Source organism: Pungitius pungitius, chromosome 15 (genome assembly GCF_949316345.1).
Source record: "Pungitius pungitius chromosome 15, fPunPun2.1, whole genome shotgun sequence".
Classification (NCBI taxonomy): Eukaryota; Metazoa; Chordata; class Actinopteri; order Perciformes; family Gasterosteidae; genus Pungitius; species Pungitius pungitius.
In genome coordinates this window covers 11,919,351-11,940,910 of record NC_084914.1, presented here as the reverse complement: position 1 = coordinate 11,940,910, position 21,560 = coordinate 11,919,351, and the positions used below count along the sequence as shown (strand labels likewise).

The 21,560-nt window shown below is 40.6% G+C and overlaps 1 protein-coding gene across 1 annotated transcript; it reads left to right on the top strand.

The window, feature by feature from the left end:
• The first annotated feature begins 11,961 nt into the window (after positions 1–11,961).
• On the top strand, positions 11,962–17,795 carry LOC119209776 (uncharacterized protein KIAA0040). The gene is made up of 3 exons (XM_037459331.2): positions 11,962–12,122; positions 15,850–16,217; positions 16,309–17,795. The coding sequence occupies exon 3, from the start codon at positions 16,446–16,448 to the stop codon at positions 16,746–16,748; it is 303 nt and encodes a 100-aa protein (XP_037315228.1). The 5' UTR covers positions 11,962–12,122; positions 15,850–16,217; positions 16,309–16,445; the 3' UTR covers positions 16,749–17,795.
• The last annotated feature ends 3,765 nt before the right edge of the window (positions 17,796–21,560 follow it).

Genomic DNA, 21,560 nt, shown 5'->3' with positions numbered 1-21,560 from the left:
TTCATCCAGCTTTCATTGGTTTGACCTTATCTTTTCGTCTGGTATCATGGTCTTTGAAGAGCGGAAGCTCTCTGCGTCGGATTCTCAAATGATTGGTGAGTCACAGTTTAGCCCTGAGCTGCAGACACAGAGAATAACCAGCTCCAGTTTTAAGGACCACTCCCACCCTCTGCACAGTGGACTTTAGCTCCTTCCTCCAGACGAAGGAGGTGTATGGTGCCAACAGCTTTGTTCCAGCAGCCATCACTCGTGTGAACAAATTATAGCACAACAGTACAAAGATGCCATAGAAGCAACTTTTGTGCATTTACTTTCAGCCTCCAGCCTCGGGTGCTTTTGTCATGTTTGTCATGGATTGTGGTGCAAGTCGAGATGGATGCCTCCCCTTCTACTGCGTGCCAGGTCTACCTACTGGTTCAAATGAAGGTAACCCGAAAAGAGAATGTTCTTGATGCAAATTGAAGTTGATTGAAGCTTTAAGAATGATTAGAAAAACTCAAGATTTGAATTATGAAGAGTACCTATTGGCTAAGTAAATGATAAATTAACTACTTGTAAAATGCTTTTCTAGTCTTCCGACCACTCAAAGCGCTTTAACACTTCACTTTATCACTCACAGTCACAATATTCACACAGTCACACAGTCACACCTTAAGGTAGAGGAGCTGTCACACACGGCGCCCTTCAGTAACTACCATTCACATCATTCACATAACGAAGTCACGGCTACAGGAGCAATGTTGGGGTCAAATGTCTTGCCCAAGAGCACATTGACACGCGGGGTAGCAGGGGCCTGGGATTGCACCACCAATCTTCTGATTGGAAGAATAGCGTGCCCTCCACCCTGAGTAGGAGGTAAGGAAGTGAGGGTTAGGGTCAACCCAAAGGGGTTACTCACTATGAATGTGGAAAAGCATTTGTCCTGATCGAGATCACTATGGATTAACAATAGACTCAACAATTGAAGGAATTTCACACCAATTGTGGCGGCAAATAGAAACTGAATTAGGTTGGTTTTCACCCGCAGGGTAAATGAAGTGTGTACGTGAGCACAATGTTCCACTGTCAGGAAAAATGAAGATGCAGGAAGACAGGCCGTTTGCATGAAAACATAAAGGTATAAGAGTAACGTGTGTCCGGCGGGCTGGTGCGGGTCGGGGCAGGGAGGACTCAGACGCAGAGTGTTCCACAAAAAAAAGGTGTTCTTTAATAAATCCAGTGGAACAGCAAGGACTGACATCCACCAACGACGGTGACACTCAACAATGACGCGACAACAGGCACACGGGGCTTAAATACACAAGGGAGGTGCAGGTGATTGGACACAGGTGGAAGCAATCAGGCAATCACATGACAGGACAGGAAGTGAAGCTCACCCAGAGACACGAGACACAAGAAAACTACAAAATAAGACAGGAAGAGGACCCAAACCGTGACAACGTGGGTCCTTTCAGGAATCGCTTGGTGCATATATGAGCTTGAGTAATGTGTGAATAAATGAGAAAGTGGATTCAAACTGTCAAAGAATGACCTCCTAACGTCTTTTTCTAACCACTATTCCTTGACCTCTGTGGAAAACGTCAGGGGGTCAATGAAAGATCTTTAGGAGAATTCATGAGGATGTAAGAAAAGAATCTGCAGTGTTCAGGGAATCCAACATCCGCTTTCACTGAGCTACGTAGTTATGATGCTACGATTTCTCTGCTTACTGACTACGAAGAAGAGCGTTTTAGATGCCTTCGTCCGTGTGGTGTTACAGTAATGAGTCATGCACACAACATAAATTGTTACTTTATCAACAAGGTTGCACTATAAATGCGTCATGCTAACGGTTACATTGCATAGGTTTCTCCGTCATGATCGTTATTTCTCATGAAGTCCTATGCGTTAGGAGCTAAGTAGGGAACGTTGTCTTAGGAACAAACAGGTGTTATTGCAGCAGAGAAGACATTAACCGTGAAGTAACCCAAGTGCTATAAATGTACAGTCTAACCCCAAAGTGAGACAAAAGCTATAAGTCAATACTAAACAATGCTAATTTTACCACTGTGACCATATTATGATATTAAACATATTATTAATTTGAGCATCTTTAGTCATTCATGCACACTACACACAATCACACGCATTATAGACGCCTCTGAACGGATTGCAAAAATATTTACTTACAAAACCTTGTTTCAGCAGTTTTGAGATTCATTGTTTAATTAAGGCATATTCTAATTCATCGTTAATTATCCTTTCAAAAGTCCGGTCAGCAGATATTACTTGGTAAATAAATGAGCATGCATGGGGTTTGTGAATTTATAGAGTGAGACACAAATAAATGAGCCACATAGCACTAGTAGGGTAGTAAAGGTCAGAGAGATTACCTTTGTTTGACAAAACAAAACACTTCCCATGCAAAGCTGTGCGTCATGAAAACAATGCTCACTCAATAGATATTCCAGACAGCTGGAGGAGTTGAGTCTGTAGGTTCTCCCTGTGTCTGCATGGGTTCTCTCCGGGTTCTCCGGCTTTCTCCCATAGTCCAAAGACATGTTCTGGGGATTAGGTTGATTGGGAACTCTAAAAATTGCCCGTAGGTGTGTGGATGTGAGTGTAAATGTTTGTCTCTGTTGCCCTGCCGTTGGCTGGTGACCGATCCAGTACAGGATAAGCTGTTTGAAGATGGATGGACATACTTAAATAATAACTTTTGCATGTGTGACAACAGGTCCTTGCTCAAGAAACCATTGGGAGTATTACAAGGGGTCTAATTGGGCTCCAACTAATTTACTTAAATAAAAGTGTAAACATTTAGCTTAAATAAGTTAATATTTTAAAATGTGGTTAGTAGATACGTACGATACGTACTATCACAGTGTAGTCCAGTGTTTCGGTTACTCATATTTCTGTCTGTCTGTGGGCAGATTGTATCCTCAATAACGTGCAAAAAGCTTTCACAAAATTAGGGGTTGTGCAGTTGAAATTAAAATTTAGGCCAAGTTGAAAGATGGGTAAGGAAGTGGGGCTCCGGAAGTCCATTGGCGTGAGAGCCTGCTCACCTGTGTGTGAGAGCAAACAATGATGGCAGCCAACCAGCCACCCAAACAACCAGTGGAGCCAGACTTCGGATGCGGCGGGAAGGAGAACCGTCGACAAAAAGAAGAATCCGGAAGAATGGATGCAAAAAGTAGACGTTAAATGTTAATTTAGTCATTGTGTAACTGCTCAACCTGCATCACTGAAGGATTCACTAAAGAAAATCCACAGGCTTTGCAGACTAAAAAGTTCCCTGCAGAGTAAATTCCAGCTGCTTACTTTCTTCTTTTGTTCCCTCACTCTACAGGGACCCTCACTAGTAGACTGTATTTGCTGTTCCCTGATAAAAGACAAATGTTTCTTCTGCTACCTGTTCACACAAAAATAAAATAAAACCGATTCATATACTGTTAACTTGCTGTTGCTCTGAGACTGCCTGTTCTATTGTTCTGACATTACGTTAAAATATAAAAGTATTATTGAATTTTGCGCATAATGTGATTCATTGCTGTCACATCACATGAAAAACATTCCATCAATCAATTAAATTTATTAATCTTGGCCCAGCACTAATATTATATCAATAGTGTATTCATGTACAAAATATAAAATATATTGTTTTGTTCTTTTACTTCAGAAGGATTATAAATGCTTAACGGGTTACTTTTACTCGTACCCGGAGTAATGGGGACTGGCTTACGAAACAAACAACACTATAATTCTTTTTCTCCATACATAATAAAATACAACTTTTAGGAACATGCTAAATTATGACTTCTTTTCTACATACTTTACTGTGAATTTATTTTGCCTTACCATCCTATGTGTAACGTCGCGTTAGCCTCATGTATCTCACTGCGTGTGTGTGTGTGTGTGTTACCTGGTTGCACTCGGCCTACCCACCTGCCCAGTCCACCCAGCTGCCTCCAATTGCCTCATCACCCCACCCATACATACTCCCCTGTGTCCCCCGCTCCAGTATGTCAGTGTTCTTCTCCTTGTGCCAATCCCCATGTCTCTTTAATGACTCAGGACTTTGCCTTCTTGCTTTCTCCCTGTTGGAGTCGCTTTGAGCTCCTTTTGTTTATTACTCTTTGTGATCAGTAAAGAAACATATCGTCTCCGTTGTCAGTCTCTACTTTTGTGTCCCATCCTACAAGTGAATTGTCACAACTGACTTTTTTCGCATTACTTTATTTTATATAAAACACAATAACAAGTTGTTTGTTGATGTTCTCTACAATGACTTATTTAGTTTGTTTTTTGGACGTACTGAACGATGTCCTTCATTCCATTTGCTACGGCTATTACTATGCTTTTCCGTGTGATTATAAAAAATATATTTTAGACCTTTTTATTATCTTTTTACCAGGGCTGTCAAGGTCAATGCTTTAAGCGATTATTGTTGCAGAGATTTACGGAATACAAAGCGAACGTGGCTTTGTTTGTACTACCGGTGTGTGTTGACCACCGACACGAAACCGCCGCGTGTTGCAATCAAGTCAGACAGGAGAGACTGGGACAGTAGTAGAAGATGGAGAGAGATTTTTGCATTGGAAGTAAAAACAGAGGCGCAACATACAGCGGAGAACTGTGCAGAGGAATTCCTACATGTTTAAAAAATACAATTATAATACGTGTTGATGAAATCAACAGGGGGGTGCATTATTGAGCGATAATGTACAGTTGCCGAGCGTTCCATATCACTGCACAGGTTAGATTTTGCGCGACCGACATTTTAGCTTTTAGCTTGATGGAAATTGCTGAAAAAAAACTGGAAATCCCACAAATGATCGTTTTGAGGCAATGCGAGCTTTCGCTACCGGACAATTAAGGTGGACGTCATGAGCTACTACTCTCTTCCGCTCTCCCCAACTAACGACCCTGCATACGTTCCAGTCTCTTCTCTCTTTTTCTGCCTCTATCTTTGCTGCCAAAAGCTCTTTCTATGGAAGTAAATCTGTGTCATCGGGGGTTGAAATAAAATGGTGATTGAATTTCTAGCGCTGAATATTTATGCATTGGAAATTATGTACCTGAATGTTCTTCAACATTAAAATACTGCAAAAAATTCAACCTAAAAAAAAATCACTGTTAAAATATTCAGCCGCAAAAGAAATGACGGTTACAATATTCAGCCCACTGAATGACACTTGACAGCCAACTCTCCCTGACTCCCAACGTCACAGCAATAACACGATCTAGTAGGTACACGCTCTACAACATCAGGAGCCGATCTATCTATAACACGTTTTAGTCTGTATCTCTACAGTTGAACAGCACTTATTGTAAGTCGCTTTGGCGTCAGCTAAATTACATGTAATGTAATTATTCTGTGCTGAAAGGCAACTATTTACTTACCATTTATAATTTCGCTGGTAACCGTGTTATAAAAGCAATAAGGAACGAGAGGCAGTACTTTATCACCAATAATGTAACCGTTCGAGGTTTGCCTAACAACACTCCCGAACAGTGTATAATGTGTGTGTGCATAGAGAAAGTTAACAGATCACAGTTCAGCAGAGGGCCAAGCAACATACGGTAATTTTCCTCATTGTGTTAATAATGCTGTGACAAGAGGACCCCAGTGTTTTGTAAAGATAAGCTTTGAGAGCCTTGATGAGTATGAGATTCCTTCTTTTTGATAGATGTGCCATACTTATTGGATCCATATATCGTATGTAGGGGGATCCGTTTCTCATACCCTTCAGGGCTTCTGTGATCTGTATGTTCAGGAGGAGTTTTTTGGCCCTCCCACCCAGGCCTTCAGGTATGGATCCCAGTTGTGCTCGTATGGGGTCTTGTTGGAATATCTCACCATCAAAGACGTCTCTACCATGTGCATTTAACCTGGGGCACAGCCAATGTGTGTGATTGACAGCATGTTACGCCAGACCAAGTTGGAATGCGTTGGCTCCTATTTCCTGGGTTCTAAAGAATCTGGTAACTACTTTCCATTTAAATTCCTTCCAAGAAACTACAGGTATGCCTCCCAGGTATTCTGTGGTACAATCCTGTTTATTTTCACCTCCCATCTCTGCTTTATTTGTAGGGAATTATGTAGATTCATAGATAGAAAGACATAATCGCTTATTTTTTTCTAATCTTTTTTTTCCATCTGTACTTCTATTAAAAACCTTCTGATTGGGTGTACAATTCAAAATTCTCCACTTTGTGCATCGCTAAAATCTGTTTTAGGGAGATTAAAATCCCTTTACTGCTACGTCATGAGGTTGTCCTCATTAAATAGCTGGTAGAGGTAAATCAGTCCGACCACTTTCTAAAGCCTGGATCAAGATTGTTAGGGGAGGAGGTCTTCGTAGATCCTTTTGCTCCTCCCGTGCCGGATCGCCACTACTGCCTCCGAAACAAGGAGACAAACTATCCATTCAATAGAATGCAGCTGAGGCCAATTACACGTCCACCTGGCACAGTTCCCCGAGCCACTCCTCCACTCTGTCCCCTCTGCAGCCGAGCCAAACCGCGCACCGCCACCACAATGACTTTTTCTCAGTATTGAGCCAGTGATTGTATGTGTTATTCTCAAATCAACGATTTTATTTGTGCAGCCAAGAAGTAATATTTTATGTTTGGAAGTGTAAGGCCTCCATTTAGCTTAGATAGCTGTATGGTTTTAAGTCTAATTTTAAAAACTTTTAATCGCAATTAAAGGTTCCCTAAATTGTGAATATTTTTTTTTAAAGTTACTGAAAACTTTTTCAATTCAGAAAAATTCTATTATACTCATACTTAAAATATGATTTTTGTTACTGCAATCGTGTGCACACTTTTTCACAACTTTTGACACTTATGGACTCACATTTCAATGAAAAGATTAAATGATGTATTTTGTGTCTAAACACAATTTAAAAGGATTATTAATGGTCCTTCCCTTCTCCTCACTGCAGCTCTCTAGTAATGCCTCCATATCTCAGTATTGAGCATGGAGCTGGTGACGGGCTGACGCTGATGAAAAGCGGCTTTCCATGCGCCCGTAGAGTCTCTTTACATCCCACTGAACCCAGAACGCTAACAGGCCCTGGCAGTCATCTGAATACCACGGAGGGGCAACCCAGATCTCCCAGTTAGAGCCCCCGTGTGATAGGGCTGTAAACACCGGGGCTTAATTTGGAAACTGGCCAGTGAACAGCTTGATTTTCATCAACCAATTATTGATGCTCAAAGACCCATGAGCTGGAGGGTGGGAGCCTGCAGTTCATCGATCAAGATTTAACTCTTCACAACCTCGGCGGAGTCAAATGCGAGTTAAGACCGACATAATGGTTGTGCATCACGTTCCAAACCTTTTTTCTGCTGGTCCAAATTCATGGGGATCATAAGTGATAAAGAGATAAAAGCCTTTTACCGTAACAATCGAAACAACTTCTTAAAGCCCTCTTGAACACTTTTGATACATTTATGAATGCATGGATTGAGCCCCTAAAGCCTTGATGCTGCTTAATGAGTGTTCTTTGTTTTTATGGACTATTATTGAATCATCCACTCTACTAACGTCTAGCAATCCTGGTATTTCTGCTGAGATTGAGGTTTTTATTCCTCCTTGTTAAAGTTTGCATTTGTACAATTAGTATTTGGGCCAGAACCAATAGTCAGTTTAACATTACCTGTCGCGTGTTGTTTTTTCTCTAACTAGTCTTCATGCTGTTTTAATCAGCTCACAGGTGTCTGGTATTAGTGCAGTCACACTAACGTAGTTGCGAAGATGTGAAGATAACACATTTGCTAACCCATTTGGTTGCTCATATTGATCTAAAACATAGAAAATTGTTATATAAGAATACTCATGTATCAAGTTACCTGCACACAATCTTTCCATTTACTCCTTATTACCACAGGCTACTAGTACACCTTACATTCAGTAATGTACATAATACCGCTTGAATATGTTTATTTTCTGCACTTTTTGTGAAAGTTTTCACCAATTGGTTTTCCCTGCTCCAAAGAAATCTTGTGATGTTTTCTAGTCATGGCCCAATAGGGAATTGTGTTTTTACAGTGTGCCATCAGTCCTAAATAACCCCGTTCAGCATCAGCTGAACGACACAAAAGAGCCCGAGAGCCTTTCAGACATGAGATGACACACATACAGTACGAAAGTGTCTCTCAGGGCTGCAGTGACCGGAGGGACAAGCAGGACGAGTGCCTGTTCTTTGTCAGATCACATGCTACATGATCGAGACTTTGGATAGCAATTTTGTGCAGTAGTCCCAGCACTGGAGTGTGATTATACATGGGCACTTATTCATGTTAAAGTGTCACATAGTTTATGTTTCAAAATGTCTTTATTTTTATGATAGTGTATGGATATCTTTGTTTTTAATATCTGCATATACGAAAGAACATTATGGTCAAAACCAACAGAATATTCAGTGAATAAAAAGAAAATGTCCATATTCCCGTTTTCCTTTTGACATTATGAAAGAAGACAACCCATTCAACTTCAGTTTACTGCCTGGATCAGAAAAGGCTTGATTTATTAAACCATTTAGATGTGATACCACTTGTCTCTTAAAGAGACAGGTGGTAAAATGAGTCAACAGTATAAGAAAAAACAAAGATTGTATTAAACATTAAAGCATGTAAAAATGTTCTAGGATAAAACTAGTAGGAGTAAGTATGAGGCCGAAAATAAGGATGATATATATACTGTATATACAATATATAGCTGGGAGAGTGGACTGAATACCAAAATAATACTATAGCACAGTTCTTTTTAATATTTCTGTCTTTTTCCTCATTGCATGGTGAAGATTTATTTTTGAACGTTCTTGTAGCTACACATTTAAATCAAGAATGTGCTTTAGTCTGAATTACTACTTAAAACAGGGAATGGACAGTTGAGTGTGTTAAAGCAGATCCGTGCTACACAGTAATTTCTGTGTCATTATCTCTAACAGACAGACTTGACAAAATGACTCGTGTTTACTACAACCATAAATATCTCTTACAAGGAAGACGGTGACAGTATGTGGTCACAGATTAACCAAGATGCAATTCCCTGTTTTGGTTTTTTTACTTTTCTGGGAGTGTTTAATTCAGAAACGTGTATACGTATATCCACATATGTATATATGTATCTGTCTTTGTATGTACAGTATGTGGCCATCCATCCAAATGTTCTTCCATCCATTCATCCAAATAAGTGTAATTTCCAAAATGTCAGTCACAGTCACTGTTTGATTCATTTTTCTGTTTAAATTTCCTCAAAACTCAAATTCTAAAATTCTGGCTAGCATCAGTGACTTTTTCCCCCCCACACAGTGGCTCTTTCAGCTTCTTCTGAGTTTGGAAGTACTGGCGAAAAAGAGGAATTTAAAAATTCCCCATTGAGTCAATTTAAGCACAATGGAAAATACCTTCTTGCTGCGAGCATACCAGTGTGGCCTTTATTTATTTAACAGACTAGAACTTCTGTTGTTCACAGGCCAACAAAGAAGTATTTAAAGTAACATCTATTCCCAGAACACAACCCGTTTCATATGAGAACTATGCCAAGACTATTACGTACTTAGATGTCGAAATAGCTCAGACTGACTTCATAGCTGGAATGTGCAATTAAGTGCCCTGGTAAGAGCCTTTTGTAAAAGGTCTACACACCAACCGATAGCTCTTCAGTGAAGGCTTTTCTTGAGAGCAAGAAGCAATTCCTTATATAGAGTAATCATGTCTTTACTATGTTCTTGCTTTCTGCCTGTTTAGACAGCACTGGGCCCAAACATTTTACAGGGCTGAATCACACAAGGCCCGCCTGCAGGGGAAACTGCTTCTATTAGCAGACTATTTCTGGACTCTTGTCAGATTGCAATACACCAACCCTTTAGTCACTTTTCATTAGAGCTCACATTCAAGAAGTCACAGAGTGCACCACGTTAGTTTCATACACACTCATATTTCAGTGTGTGTTGGCAGAACCAGTAGGTCGTGGTGATTTGTAATGGCCTTTTGCACAGTCCACTAATTCTACAAGGCTTTTTTTAATGCTACTGCTAATGTCACAGTCACTTTTTTTGCTATGATGATTGTATGATCAGTGATCCAATGTGAGCTCTCTGGCCTTTCCTGCAATTAGTTCAGCTACAGAGCCGAGTCAGAGAAAGGGCTATATTGTTAAAGCTTTCCCTCATAGGCAACCACGACTTAGAATAAGGTTTCTATGAAGCAGCTGGGAGTCCCATTATAGCACAGGTTTCAATGCAGGAAATGGGCCGCATACGAGGGTCACTGTTGTGTAATTTAAACATTAGATATATTAGGAAGTATAATAGGATCCTTATAACGAAAGAACCAAAAACCCCAATGTTGCATAATATCCAACAGTTTTTTTAAATGAATCCTCACAGTTTGATGACCCTTGCGGGTATTGATAAATTGCCTCCCATTTATTGCTGCTGCTTTGATTGTTCTCTCTCTTCCCTGCTGATAATGGAAGGGGTGGGACTTTGCTTTTCATTCTCGAGTGGTTTCAGTGGAGTTGATGCTTGTCTTAACTAGGTCATTAGCATGGTTACCTAACTAGCTAGGTAACATCGCTTTGTTACATGCACAGATATATCGTTGTCTTAAAACATGTGTTTTAACAAGCAATTGTTATCGAAGAAACGTATCTTTTAAACAGGATCAACGCCATTGACTACCTTAAAAATGTATTTTCCTAAGTAAGAGTCCAATGGCTCTACATCGAAAGTAGCGGAACTCTGCCTTTCTGTTATTTTCTACACAAATTTGTGTATAAAAAAGCAGCAAGTGTGGTATATAGGGACACCAATTTAATATGAACTCCTGGAAAGACAAATTCCCATGGAGGAATGTGCTGCTCCACTAAGGTCATTAATCAAAAATTGCCCGAGGTGACTGGACACCGTAGTACCTCAACAGCAGCTGCGATACAACTTCACGACGAGCACTACGCGCCCGCCAGTCCGACTGCGCCCTCTGCGCTCCGTGGGTGTGTTGCTATTCGGCAACCACGATGACTCAGACACACCTGCATACGTGGTGAGACTTGTCTCATCAGTTGCAATCAGACTACATGTAGCTGTGGTAGATGAGTATGAAATAGATGTCGGAAACATTCATTTATTTTATTATGAATAATCCTGTTATGTCCCCGAAGGAAATAAAGTTTCACTGAAACGAAACATTAAAGGGAAGTTGGGAAGGGATTATGTGACATGCTTAACCATAAATATACATATACGTTCACAGGCAAAGTTTGTGAGTAGGCCACGGTGTTCGAGTCACTGCACATTCCCCCTTTCAAGAGAGGAGGATAAATAGACGTATAGATATTCTATTTAGTGTTAGCAGGACACTTTTTTTCTTTATTTCTTGCTTGAATGAAAATCATCTTTTGCTCGACTGAACTAAAAGGGCATTGAATGACCACCAGGCATAGTAACTGGGTGTGTGTCTCTGGGTGTGTGCACAGTGCACGTGGCCTCACTCTTTCACATCTCTATTGCATCTGGGTGTTACACCTGGTGCTCACACAACACACACTCTTTTAACAGTTTTCGTTTCTCCTTTTAGTCTCTATTCTGGGACTCTGAGATGGGCGGAGTGGTTGTTGCTGTAATTTTGTGTTATTTGGTGCAGCCTTGCCTTCAACTTCAGATCAGTGCACAGAGACAAGCATTTCTTTTATTATCCTAGAACATGGGGAGTTTGTTTGGAGACACGTTTTATAAAGGCTTCTCATGCTTTCATTTCAGATTCAGTTCACCCAAATATCCCCTGCTGTCTGACATCATTCTGTGCTTGTGTGAGAAAAGTAAAGCAACCACACGGACCCAGTTCCCCATGCAGGAAACACATACGCAAAGACAGAGGGCCCATTCTTACACAAAGTGGGCAGGGTGCAGTGACGTTGTGACCAAAACACACTCACTCACAGAAGAGGAGGAGGAGGGGAAACAAGCTCAGAGAGGGAAACAGGAACAGAAAGTGAAGACATGTCTGGGTGAGGGGACCAGAAAAGAAAAGAGCAGAAGCCAAAACAGAGACAACAGGAGTTTGAGCGGCTCACTGGATTAGACAAGAGAGGCCAGCTGACCTGCCTCTTCACATGTGCCAGTGGGGTAAGTTGCCACTTTTAAAGACGCCTTGAGTGGCAGCAACTTGAAATAATCTGGGACCGTTATGGCCAGTCAAAAAAACGAGGTAGAAATGTTGCTGCTGTGGCAGTGGTTAGATTTGACAGGATGCTTGACAAGTTCTGAAGATAAGCTCGTGTATTTTCTCCTGCCTTTGAGGGCTGTCATCATAACATCCTGTTCACATTTTCTTAAGTTTTTAAAACAAACCAAATTGTAATTTCAGTATGTAAACATTTCTCCTTTGTTAGAATCTCTCAATTTGCTCCAGCAATCCTTCACCTCAAGTCTTTTTTAACTCATACATTCAGCTGCTTTTGGCTCCCTCCCCCCTGCTATTACTATAAGAATGTCGTCCACTTTGCTCACTTCACTCAGTCGGGATTGAGTCGACACAAGTCTGAACCGTGATGGGCTTGCGCACTTGCTCTTGCTCGCTGTGGAGATCTCGAGGCCTGAAGCTACTCAAGCCAAACAGCTGCACTTACGGATCTGAGATAGCTAATGTTTTCTGCAAAAAAAACGAGCAAGGCCTTAACAGTTGGCGGGTGATTGACTCAAGTCAAACTGAAGGTGTCCAAGTGCGGTATTAATACTGACTGGTGACGGATCTGCTCCGACTGTGTGCTCGGGGCGATTCATTAAAGATTCCCGTCTTGCCTTCTGTCACAATTTTGTCTTTTAGGTCGCACATGTTCACAAAGAAGCAGCAGGGGCTAACTGAGTGGGATCAGACCATTTTTCTCAGCCCCTTCCTGGCTTTGTGTGACCCAAAAGTGGCCCTTTTCCTGTATATGAATGGCTCCAGGAGAGCACAATGTCAGGAGAAAGTCAAATACCTAGGCAGATACTTAGAATGGAATGTCATTGAGATAAAATGGGAGAAATATATCAGTCCATTTTTTCTAAAAGTGTGTCCCTCGAACCGCTAAACCACAAACTTTACTGCAGCCCATATATTCCCCATCTGCATTTTTATTGTAGACACCCTTTGCTGTTCTCACACATCTTAAAATAGCTTCTGAGAAAGAGATGTAATGCTGGAGGTGTAAGTTTACTGGAAGTTTCAACATGGCAGTGTTAAACTACCTGAGAAGGAAACATTTTGTTTTAATGCATTAAACAATCATATTTTTCCTGTGTTTGTATTTCAGCTAATGGAAAAGTCATTATATTATAACATTGATGATTAATACCCTTTTTTTCCCCTGCCGGTTAATACTGTATAAAAACATAAGATCGTTTTAGACAAAACCCAGAATAATCTTCAAATCTGACCTACACCATATTTACCATGGTGACTTATCCATTCCACTCACGTAATGAGCTCACCACTAATGCCTGGTTAGTCATCTTTTCTGTTGCTCAATCACACCTCTGTGCTGCTCCGTTGCCTCTCTGCTACGGACGTTTTGTTCAGTGACTCCGGCTTGTTGGGTTGCCAGTGTTTCTGATAATATTTAGACAACGGGTTCTTCTGCTCATCCACAACTGGATGTGATGCAATGTGGCCGAGACATTGTGGCTCACAGCAATCTGCAGGCAGACTTTAGTGGAGTTTATAGACGCTCTTTCATCCACGACAGAGATCTGTGGATGAAAATGTATTGATTATTTTGTGAAATACGGTGATACCTGTGATTAGAAGTATTGATGAGCATTGAAAAATATTTTTTTAAACTTTCTTTTACTAGATCATTTGTTTACTTGGGTCACTCATCGCACGTTTCTGAAGTTGAATCAGAGAAAAACGAGTAAGTTGATGTAGATTACTCCTCACACAAGGATGAGCTTCTTATCCGAAAAGCTCCAGTAATACATTCGACAACTTTGCACCGGTACAGCATCATTTCCTGTTCACATGAAATAATAAGTATGTTGGTTTCTTGGGTACTGCAAAAATCAGTATACACTGTACTAGTATATACTAAAGCAATAAGGTACGAGAGGCTGCACTTTATAGTCCAATAATGTTCGAGGGTGGTATTTAGGCCTGACGCGCAGCAACCAAATCGTTTCATAAACGCGGTTACCAGCGAAATTATAGATATTAAGTAAATAGCCGCCTTTCAGCAGAAATTGGTTGTAGCCACCAAACGTTTTGTATCACATTTCATCAGTCTAGAGGAAAAATAGTCCCCCTACGTGCATGTAAACAGCATTGGGTCCCGCACCATCTCAGTCCTTCGCATCGCTCATGGCGTTCACATTAACTGTCCGATTGTGAAAGCTCGCATTGCCTCGATCCTTTTGTGGGATTTCCGGGGGGTTTCCGTCGATCGTCACCGAGCTAAAAGCTAAAACGTCAACTAACGGTCGTTAGTTGACCCCCCCGTGACTCGTTCTCAACCAATCAGAACACTGAATTTCATCTACCCGTGTTATAATACACAAATACACAGTGAGTGATACAGTGAGTGTGTTGGAAACACATGAATAGAGTTTAGTGTGTCATCGATGTGTGTTATCTACCTTTCGTAGGGTTGTTTTGCGACTGCTTGTGATGGTTCCTCCCTCATGGTTAGAAACCACAGGACCACAAGATGTAATGGTTAAAAAGAAGCCCCACGATGCCTTGGTATGAAATGCGTAGCTGTTCGTGTGCAATAATCGTTTTACTTAAATGTAAAATGCAGCAAACAATTTGAGTTTCGAAGCAGACCAATGTACACATTGCAGCAAGTGTCGCTTCAAATTAGGAGGTTTATTTTAAAAATGTGACACTCTCTCGCTGCACTCTCAATCTGACGTTTCGAGACTCTGTCTACCTCAGCTTCCTGTTGAGCAAATGAACAGGAGGGAAGTTAACAGGCAGTGTGCAGCTAAAGCCATTTAAACACATGAGACGCAACGCACGCCAACAGTCACGCCAAATCTATTTGCTCTTCACTTGCAGGTGCACCCCCCCCCCTCTCTCTCTCTCTCTCTCTGCCTGAGAAGCGGCCAAATGTGAGATGAGAATTTTTCCTCCCTCCTGCCTCTAGAATACAAAGAAGCTCAGCGGCCGAGGGCTACAGAGAATCTAGGGGACATACGTTAGTCAAGTGGTGTTTGAAATCTTTTGAAAAACAAAACAAAGTTGTTTAACTCTGTTTAAAGAAATACGTTGCCTCAAGGCCTCGGACTTCATCAAACACTTCCAGAGAGAAAGGGCACCATATTTGTTTGTAAGACGGACTTGTCTTTAGCCGGCCCACTGCAGCACTTGAAGCACAGCCCCGTGGTTTATCCTCCAGGAGAGCTATTAATCCAAGGCCAGAAGAAAATGTTACATTCATGAAAACGTGAGCCAGACCTCCTCCAGTGGGAGCCATTAGCCGAGTTTATTCAGATGAATCTCCAGCAGCCGCTCCCTCTCCAGCGAACCCCTCTCCCTTCTCGTGGTTTTACTGACGCTCCCCGCCTCAGCGGGACTGTAGAAAGATTGGTCACCTCTCGTCCCGTTCCGTCCCTCAGACACAATCTGCCTCCTCTTCTCTTTCGCTGTGGGATTTTAAGATGGATCCGCCCTCAATGCTGAATCCCTCTTCTGCAGTATTAATGAAGGGAAAGACATGAAACTGAAACTGACGCTGATATGATGGGGAGAGCAGGAGTTAAGACATTTTAGGTTGGGGACACAACTACAGAGGGAAGAGAGAGGGAGGCGGAACTGCTTCTGGAAACCAAATCTTTGTCCTTGTTTACCTTTTCTCTTTCTTTTCTTCCACAGACGGACCCGTCATTGAACCACCTCTGATAAATGAAACGGAAAGCAAAGGGGTGAGAGGACAAGAGAGAGACTCTTATTCCAGTTATTCCAAAAACTTGGCCCAAGTGAGGATTTTGGCTTTTTCATTCAGCATCAAGATCATCCCAACTGGCCAATTTCAAAGAAAATCATGTCATAAAAAAATTGGTCGTTGGCATTGTAACCAGCAACGAGGGAGGCGTACATGAAGTCACCCTGCGTGCTTCCAGTGTTTCCATTTAACACAAACAACACAAGCCTCGTCAGACAGCGCCACAGACTCTGATCTTTAGAAGAAGAAATAAAGAAGTTCAACCTTGCGTCGCCAAAAATAGCTGAATTGACAGATGGTGGGTCGAAGGATAATTGAGGTTTTGTTGAGAATAATACATCATTATTCAGAAGTTGGGAGCTGAAAGCGGAATCTTTCTTTCTTTCCAGATGTGTATCCTGCTGTGGAGTCGCCACATTTTCTGAATTACAAACTTACAAACCACCCTGTAAAGGATTTACTTTAACTTTACAACCGCCAGACATTTTCAATTAAAAGGAGTCACCGCTCTATAAATCACAAAGCCATGGATGGGGGAACAGACAGCATCCAGGATTTTTTCCACCAACTTTGGAGCTTTGCAACAGAGAAACACAACCAGGGGGTGTATAACACCGTCTGCCTTGTGCTCCTCTTAACTCTCCCCCTACTCGTCCTCCTCACTACTTTGCTGGTGTGCTGCCACTGCTGCTGCTGTCGCCAAGCCAACAGCTGCTGTTGCTGCAAAAACGCCATGGCAACCACAAGGTCAGAAACGAAGAAGAGAAAGAGTTCTGCCGAAGATTTGTGGATCTCTGCCCCTGACAGGGTCGCCCTGGCCATGGTGTAGGAATCCCTTTTTTTACTTTGAGCTTTCTGATCCTGGTCGGTGCAGTGGTGCAATGATGGAGCATCACGGAAGTCTAAGACTCAAACAGGCCTGGACTCAAAGGACATAATGGGCACAGATTGAGCTGACATGTGGATACAGTGTACAGATTGTTGTTATTGTGTATTCATAATGCTGGAGAATGTTTACAACATTTTGTTTTTGCTTTTAAGTGTGTGGTACATAAAGGATAGACACATGCATAGGCACAGACAGACCTGCGAGTGTGTGTGTGTGTGTGAGAGAGAGAGAGAGAGAGATTGTGTGAGTAGGTTATAGACAAAGAGTGTGTATGAGGGAGAAGAACAGTGTTATTGAGAGGCCGTTTGTTCTTAGTGCTCCAATGTGAAATTCATTGTGTCTGTACTTAGGAGAGAGAGACAATTTAAGGTGGGCCAGGTGTTCAGATGGCTGTAATTCTGCCTGATTCTGCCTGCAATCTAGAAAAAGCTAATGATACTAAACATGTTTTGATTGACTGATTTTTAGCAGCCTTCCTTAAATCGCACGTAATATAATGGAGTTTAAGCCATATCAGAGAAAGGTGTACTGGCTTTGATTTTTTAATTTCACAGGATTCAGGTCCAACAAGCTTTAAATGCACATAGTGTAGTGTTCTTCATAGTAAGACATAGTGTAACAAGAAAAAAACTAAAGTCAAACATAATATTGAAATTATTTTCTCAATTTGATTGGCAGATATTTAATGCACGGATCAACCATAGACAACAGCCACAGTCAGTAATGTTTCAGGGCTCTTACTATGTAAATCTGGGATTAAACATAATACAAAAATGCATTATTAACATTACCATTAAACAATAGTGAAAGCAAAGAAAATGTATGCTTTTTCAGTGTGATCCTAAACATTTCCTATTATTTTATCACTGTATGTAAAAAATATGATTTTTGAGTTGTAAATTTCACATGTTAATTGTTGGTAGAAATGATTAGGATTAAAGTATATATATATATATATATATATATATATATATATATATATATATATATATATATATATATATATCATCATAGAGCAAAATGTAGGTTTCTTGAAACACACAATAAGCCACATGACTGCTAATTCTGAATTTGTCCCTAAAGTATTTTTAATTCTTCAATGTTTGAACAACACTGGCCCAGATGTGTTTGTACATTTAGCTGCATTTAATTACATTACTTTGAGAAAAAAAACATGGGTGAATTTCTATTTCAAACTGTTAAAATGTGTTAATATACCTAAGAAGAAAGCAATGCATATCAAATAGAGGAACCCGAAATGTATCAAACAATTTGGGCTTCAAGTGGATTGTGCCCGATGGGTGATATTCTTTTTGAAGTGTATGACATCTTAAAGCCCAATTAAGCAGCAGCGTCTCAGTAGTATCATCTTGTTCAGGCGATAGAGCACACTGACACTAAGTCAATGTTCTTGCTCAAGTGCTGCTGGGAAAACCGGTCCCAACTCATTTCATTACTGCTCAGACACATACATCCCCGTGTGGAATTGAGTTTGTCTCTCTGGCTTCATGTTCAGAGAGTGAAAGAGTGTTTGTTGAGATTGATTTGAAAGCTTTGCCTGCAAAATAAAAGCCTCGGTAAGCTGCTGTCTGAGGAAATGACACCATAGACATCAGAGGTTGACTGATCGCGTCACTGTGGTTTACATTTTGTTTGTGGAGATTCTATTCATTGCTGCAGACTGTGACAGGCTGTCTTAAAGATAATGATACAAATAAGCTTTGGGTAAAGGACAGGTACGATTGGGAAATAGTCTTCCTTGCTTTCTTGCTGGGGATCAGACGAGAGAAGAGATGTTAGAAGGTATACAAAACCATATCAACTAGATCATATAATGAAAACGTCTTGAACAGATCAAATTCATTTTTACCAGAGGAAGTATATTCATCAGTTGCAGTGATCAAAAGGTAGGTAATACCTATACATATATATAGTGTGTGTTTTGTCTATGTTTAGCTTTTTCCCTGTGATCAGAGGGAATGGAGGTGGGAGCATTTTGTCTTCTGTTTGAGGAGCAAATCTGCCCCTCAGTAGTTTTCTAAACGATAGCAATCCTTTTCAAATCCCATCCAATTATGCATGACATTGTATATTTAGGAGATGTTTTCTTTGTTTCTGTAGTTAAAAAATGTCACAGTGATTCTTTCTCTTACGTGGTGAGCCTGGATGAGCTTTGTTTATACCTCTGCATGCATAATTTATCCTGACACAAAGAGATACAAAGATACAAGGATGGCTGACTTTGGAAAAATGACAGGGACATAAATTAAGTACTTTTTTATTTTCTTCGTCTTTCTGTGTCTGGTCAACAGAGTCTTTAAGTTTTGACAGAGGAATTATCTTTGTGTGTAAACATGTCATATACTGTACTACACAGGTCTGTTCATTCATTGTTGGCTGCTTGGACACAACATAATGTGCTCACAAAAATGCTATTTCACAGCCAATACAGCATTCATTTAAAGCATACAGGAACAAAGCTATCGGCCATTTTTGCAGACTTTTAACACTAAAATGTGATTGTCCGAATTTGAAGGGGATAGAGGGGGCAGCAACAACAAATAGCTGTATTTATTTGTAGCACATTCACATACAGCATGACATCTGCCTAAAATAGTTCCCTTTATGCTACAACCACTTTTACTTCAGCAAATTATGGAAATAAGAAGAAAAATGCTAGGGAGTAAGGTTTCTTATGTTATAAACCGCGTAAATAAACAAAACCGAAAGCCACAGAGGCAATGCGATTAATAAGCACTTCTGCCTCTAGTGATCTTCACAAACATGTCATTTTAATCATCTCCTTGATGGCCTCAGCGGAGGAACCTTTGAAGCAAGTAATCAGTTTGGCTTGAGGAGCACTTAAGCTCAGATGTGAAAAATGTGTAAATCTCATGGTTCCTCACTCTTAACCTGCGAGATATTTTTGTCAAAGTATAAGCATAGCTTTACAGCACGGTGAGAAATGAAAATAACATTTCAAAACTCGCCATCTTTTCTCTGTTGCATCTCAAATTGCATCCAAATTGCATCCAACTCCCTGACAAATCGTTTTTCATCACTGATGTGCTTAGCCAATTAGGGGTGGTAGGATCAACACAACAATCAAAGTGTTGTGAGCACATTAAGTGTTAAGTGGTTCCCAAAATATTGTCAAGTTTCTCAACCCCTCACGGTCCAGATCTACTAGTACCCCCGTTGGCCCATTTGTGACTGATCATGAGAAGAAGTTGCATGTAACTTAAACTACCTCGGTTTCCAGCAGTAGTTCAATTTGCTGTGAGAGAATATTTTAGTAAAAGGTACAAACCTAAAATGTGTCTTACAAGGCTGCTTAAAGATGTTCTACGCAGGGATGAAACGACTAGGCTGTCAGAATATTATACTGAAATAAAAGCGTGAAAGTAATGAAGAATGTAGCAACCTCGTCCTTTATAACAAGTTGATTTCAATGTCAGTGGCCATTAGGAAAATAGAGCACTAGAGTACTTCCTGTTCCGCTTCTCAAAGTCATGTGTTTTTTTGTTTAGTTTAATTTTTGTTTAGATTCAAGGTTTCTGATTAACAAAAGCTTCAGAGTTTTAAAAGTTTTTTCAGCTACAATATAGAGTATGTCTGCTATAAGCAGCTAAATAAATAACCAAAATGGCTAGTCAGACTTTTTACAGCGTTGTGTTTACAGTGTTGTGTTTACAGCGTTGTGTTTAGCAGTGACTAAGGTATAAACGTACAAAGCTTATTTACTGCAATAATAAAGTAGCATTTGATCCAAGACTTAGGAGCATTATCGAGTTCTTCGTCATGTTCTCATTTGCTTTATGAAAAACAGAAGTTGACCTCAAATTCTCTTCTCTTCCTCTCTGCTTTGCTTCTATCTGGTCCATACTTCTGTCTTTCCATTAACGACTCCCCCCTCCCCCCCCCCCTCCTCTTCCCCTTACAACAAACACTCCCTTGTTTCAACATTGCCAAGTTCTCTTATGGAAAAAAAAACTCCCACTGAGCCCAAGGTGTACGTTGTACTGAAGTCACATGGGCAGACAAATGGGTGTCGGCGAGTCCTGAGTAGACGGGGAATGAAATAAAGAGGCTCTTTCTTCGCTGTGTTTATGGTACCGCCAAGCAAACAACTTGCCTCGCAGAGCGATGGCAGGAACCAATCTCCTTATATAGCCATTTGCAATCACTGTGGCTTAAAAGGCCTTTTGCATCAATGAGCTTTTGTAAGAGATTTAATTACAAAGTTGAAATACCACTCTAACATAATTGTTGCCAAATTTTCAGCCGAGCCCTTTCACACTCACATTTCATTTAGACAAATAAAGCCTCAAAAACATTTACTTCTTCCTGTGGCCTTTGATGAATAAATGTCATTCTTGAATTAGTGCAGTGTTTGTTTGAATAGATCACATATTTTATCCATCTTTATTTTTTGTTTGAATGGTGGAAAGTGTTGTGAATATGACACTTTCTGTGTAAAATGCTTCTCCTTCAGCATCACTGGCTGATGAGGTCCACAGATTATGAGAAGCAGAATTGAGAAACTGTTGTGAGACCAGACGGCAGACAGTTGTCAGCCCATGAAAGTATAGTTGCTCAATTCAGTGTGATGAAAGCGCTGCATTGTGTAAACACTGCATAAACCCTCTGTGTGTCAGCAGGGACAGTGTTATTGTAAGGTATGTTCCATGTTTCATAAATTATTAATAATGCAAATTCTCACTGAGCAAACTCCATGTGGTGATGAACACT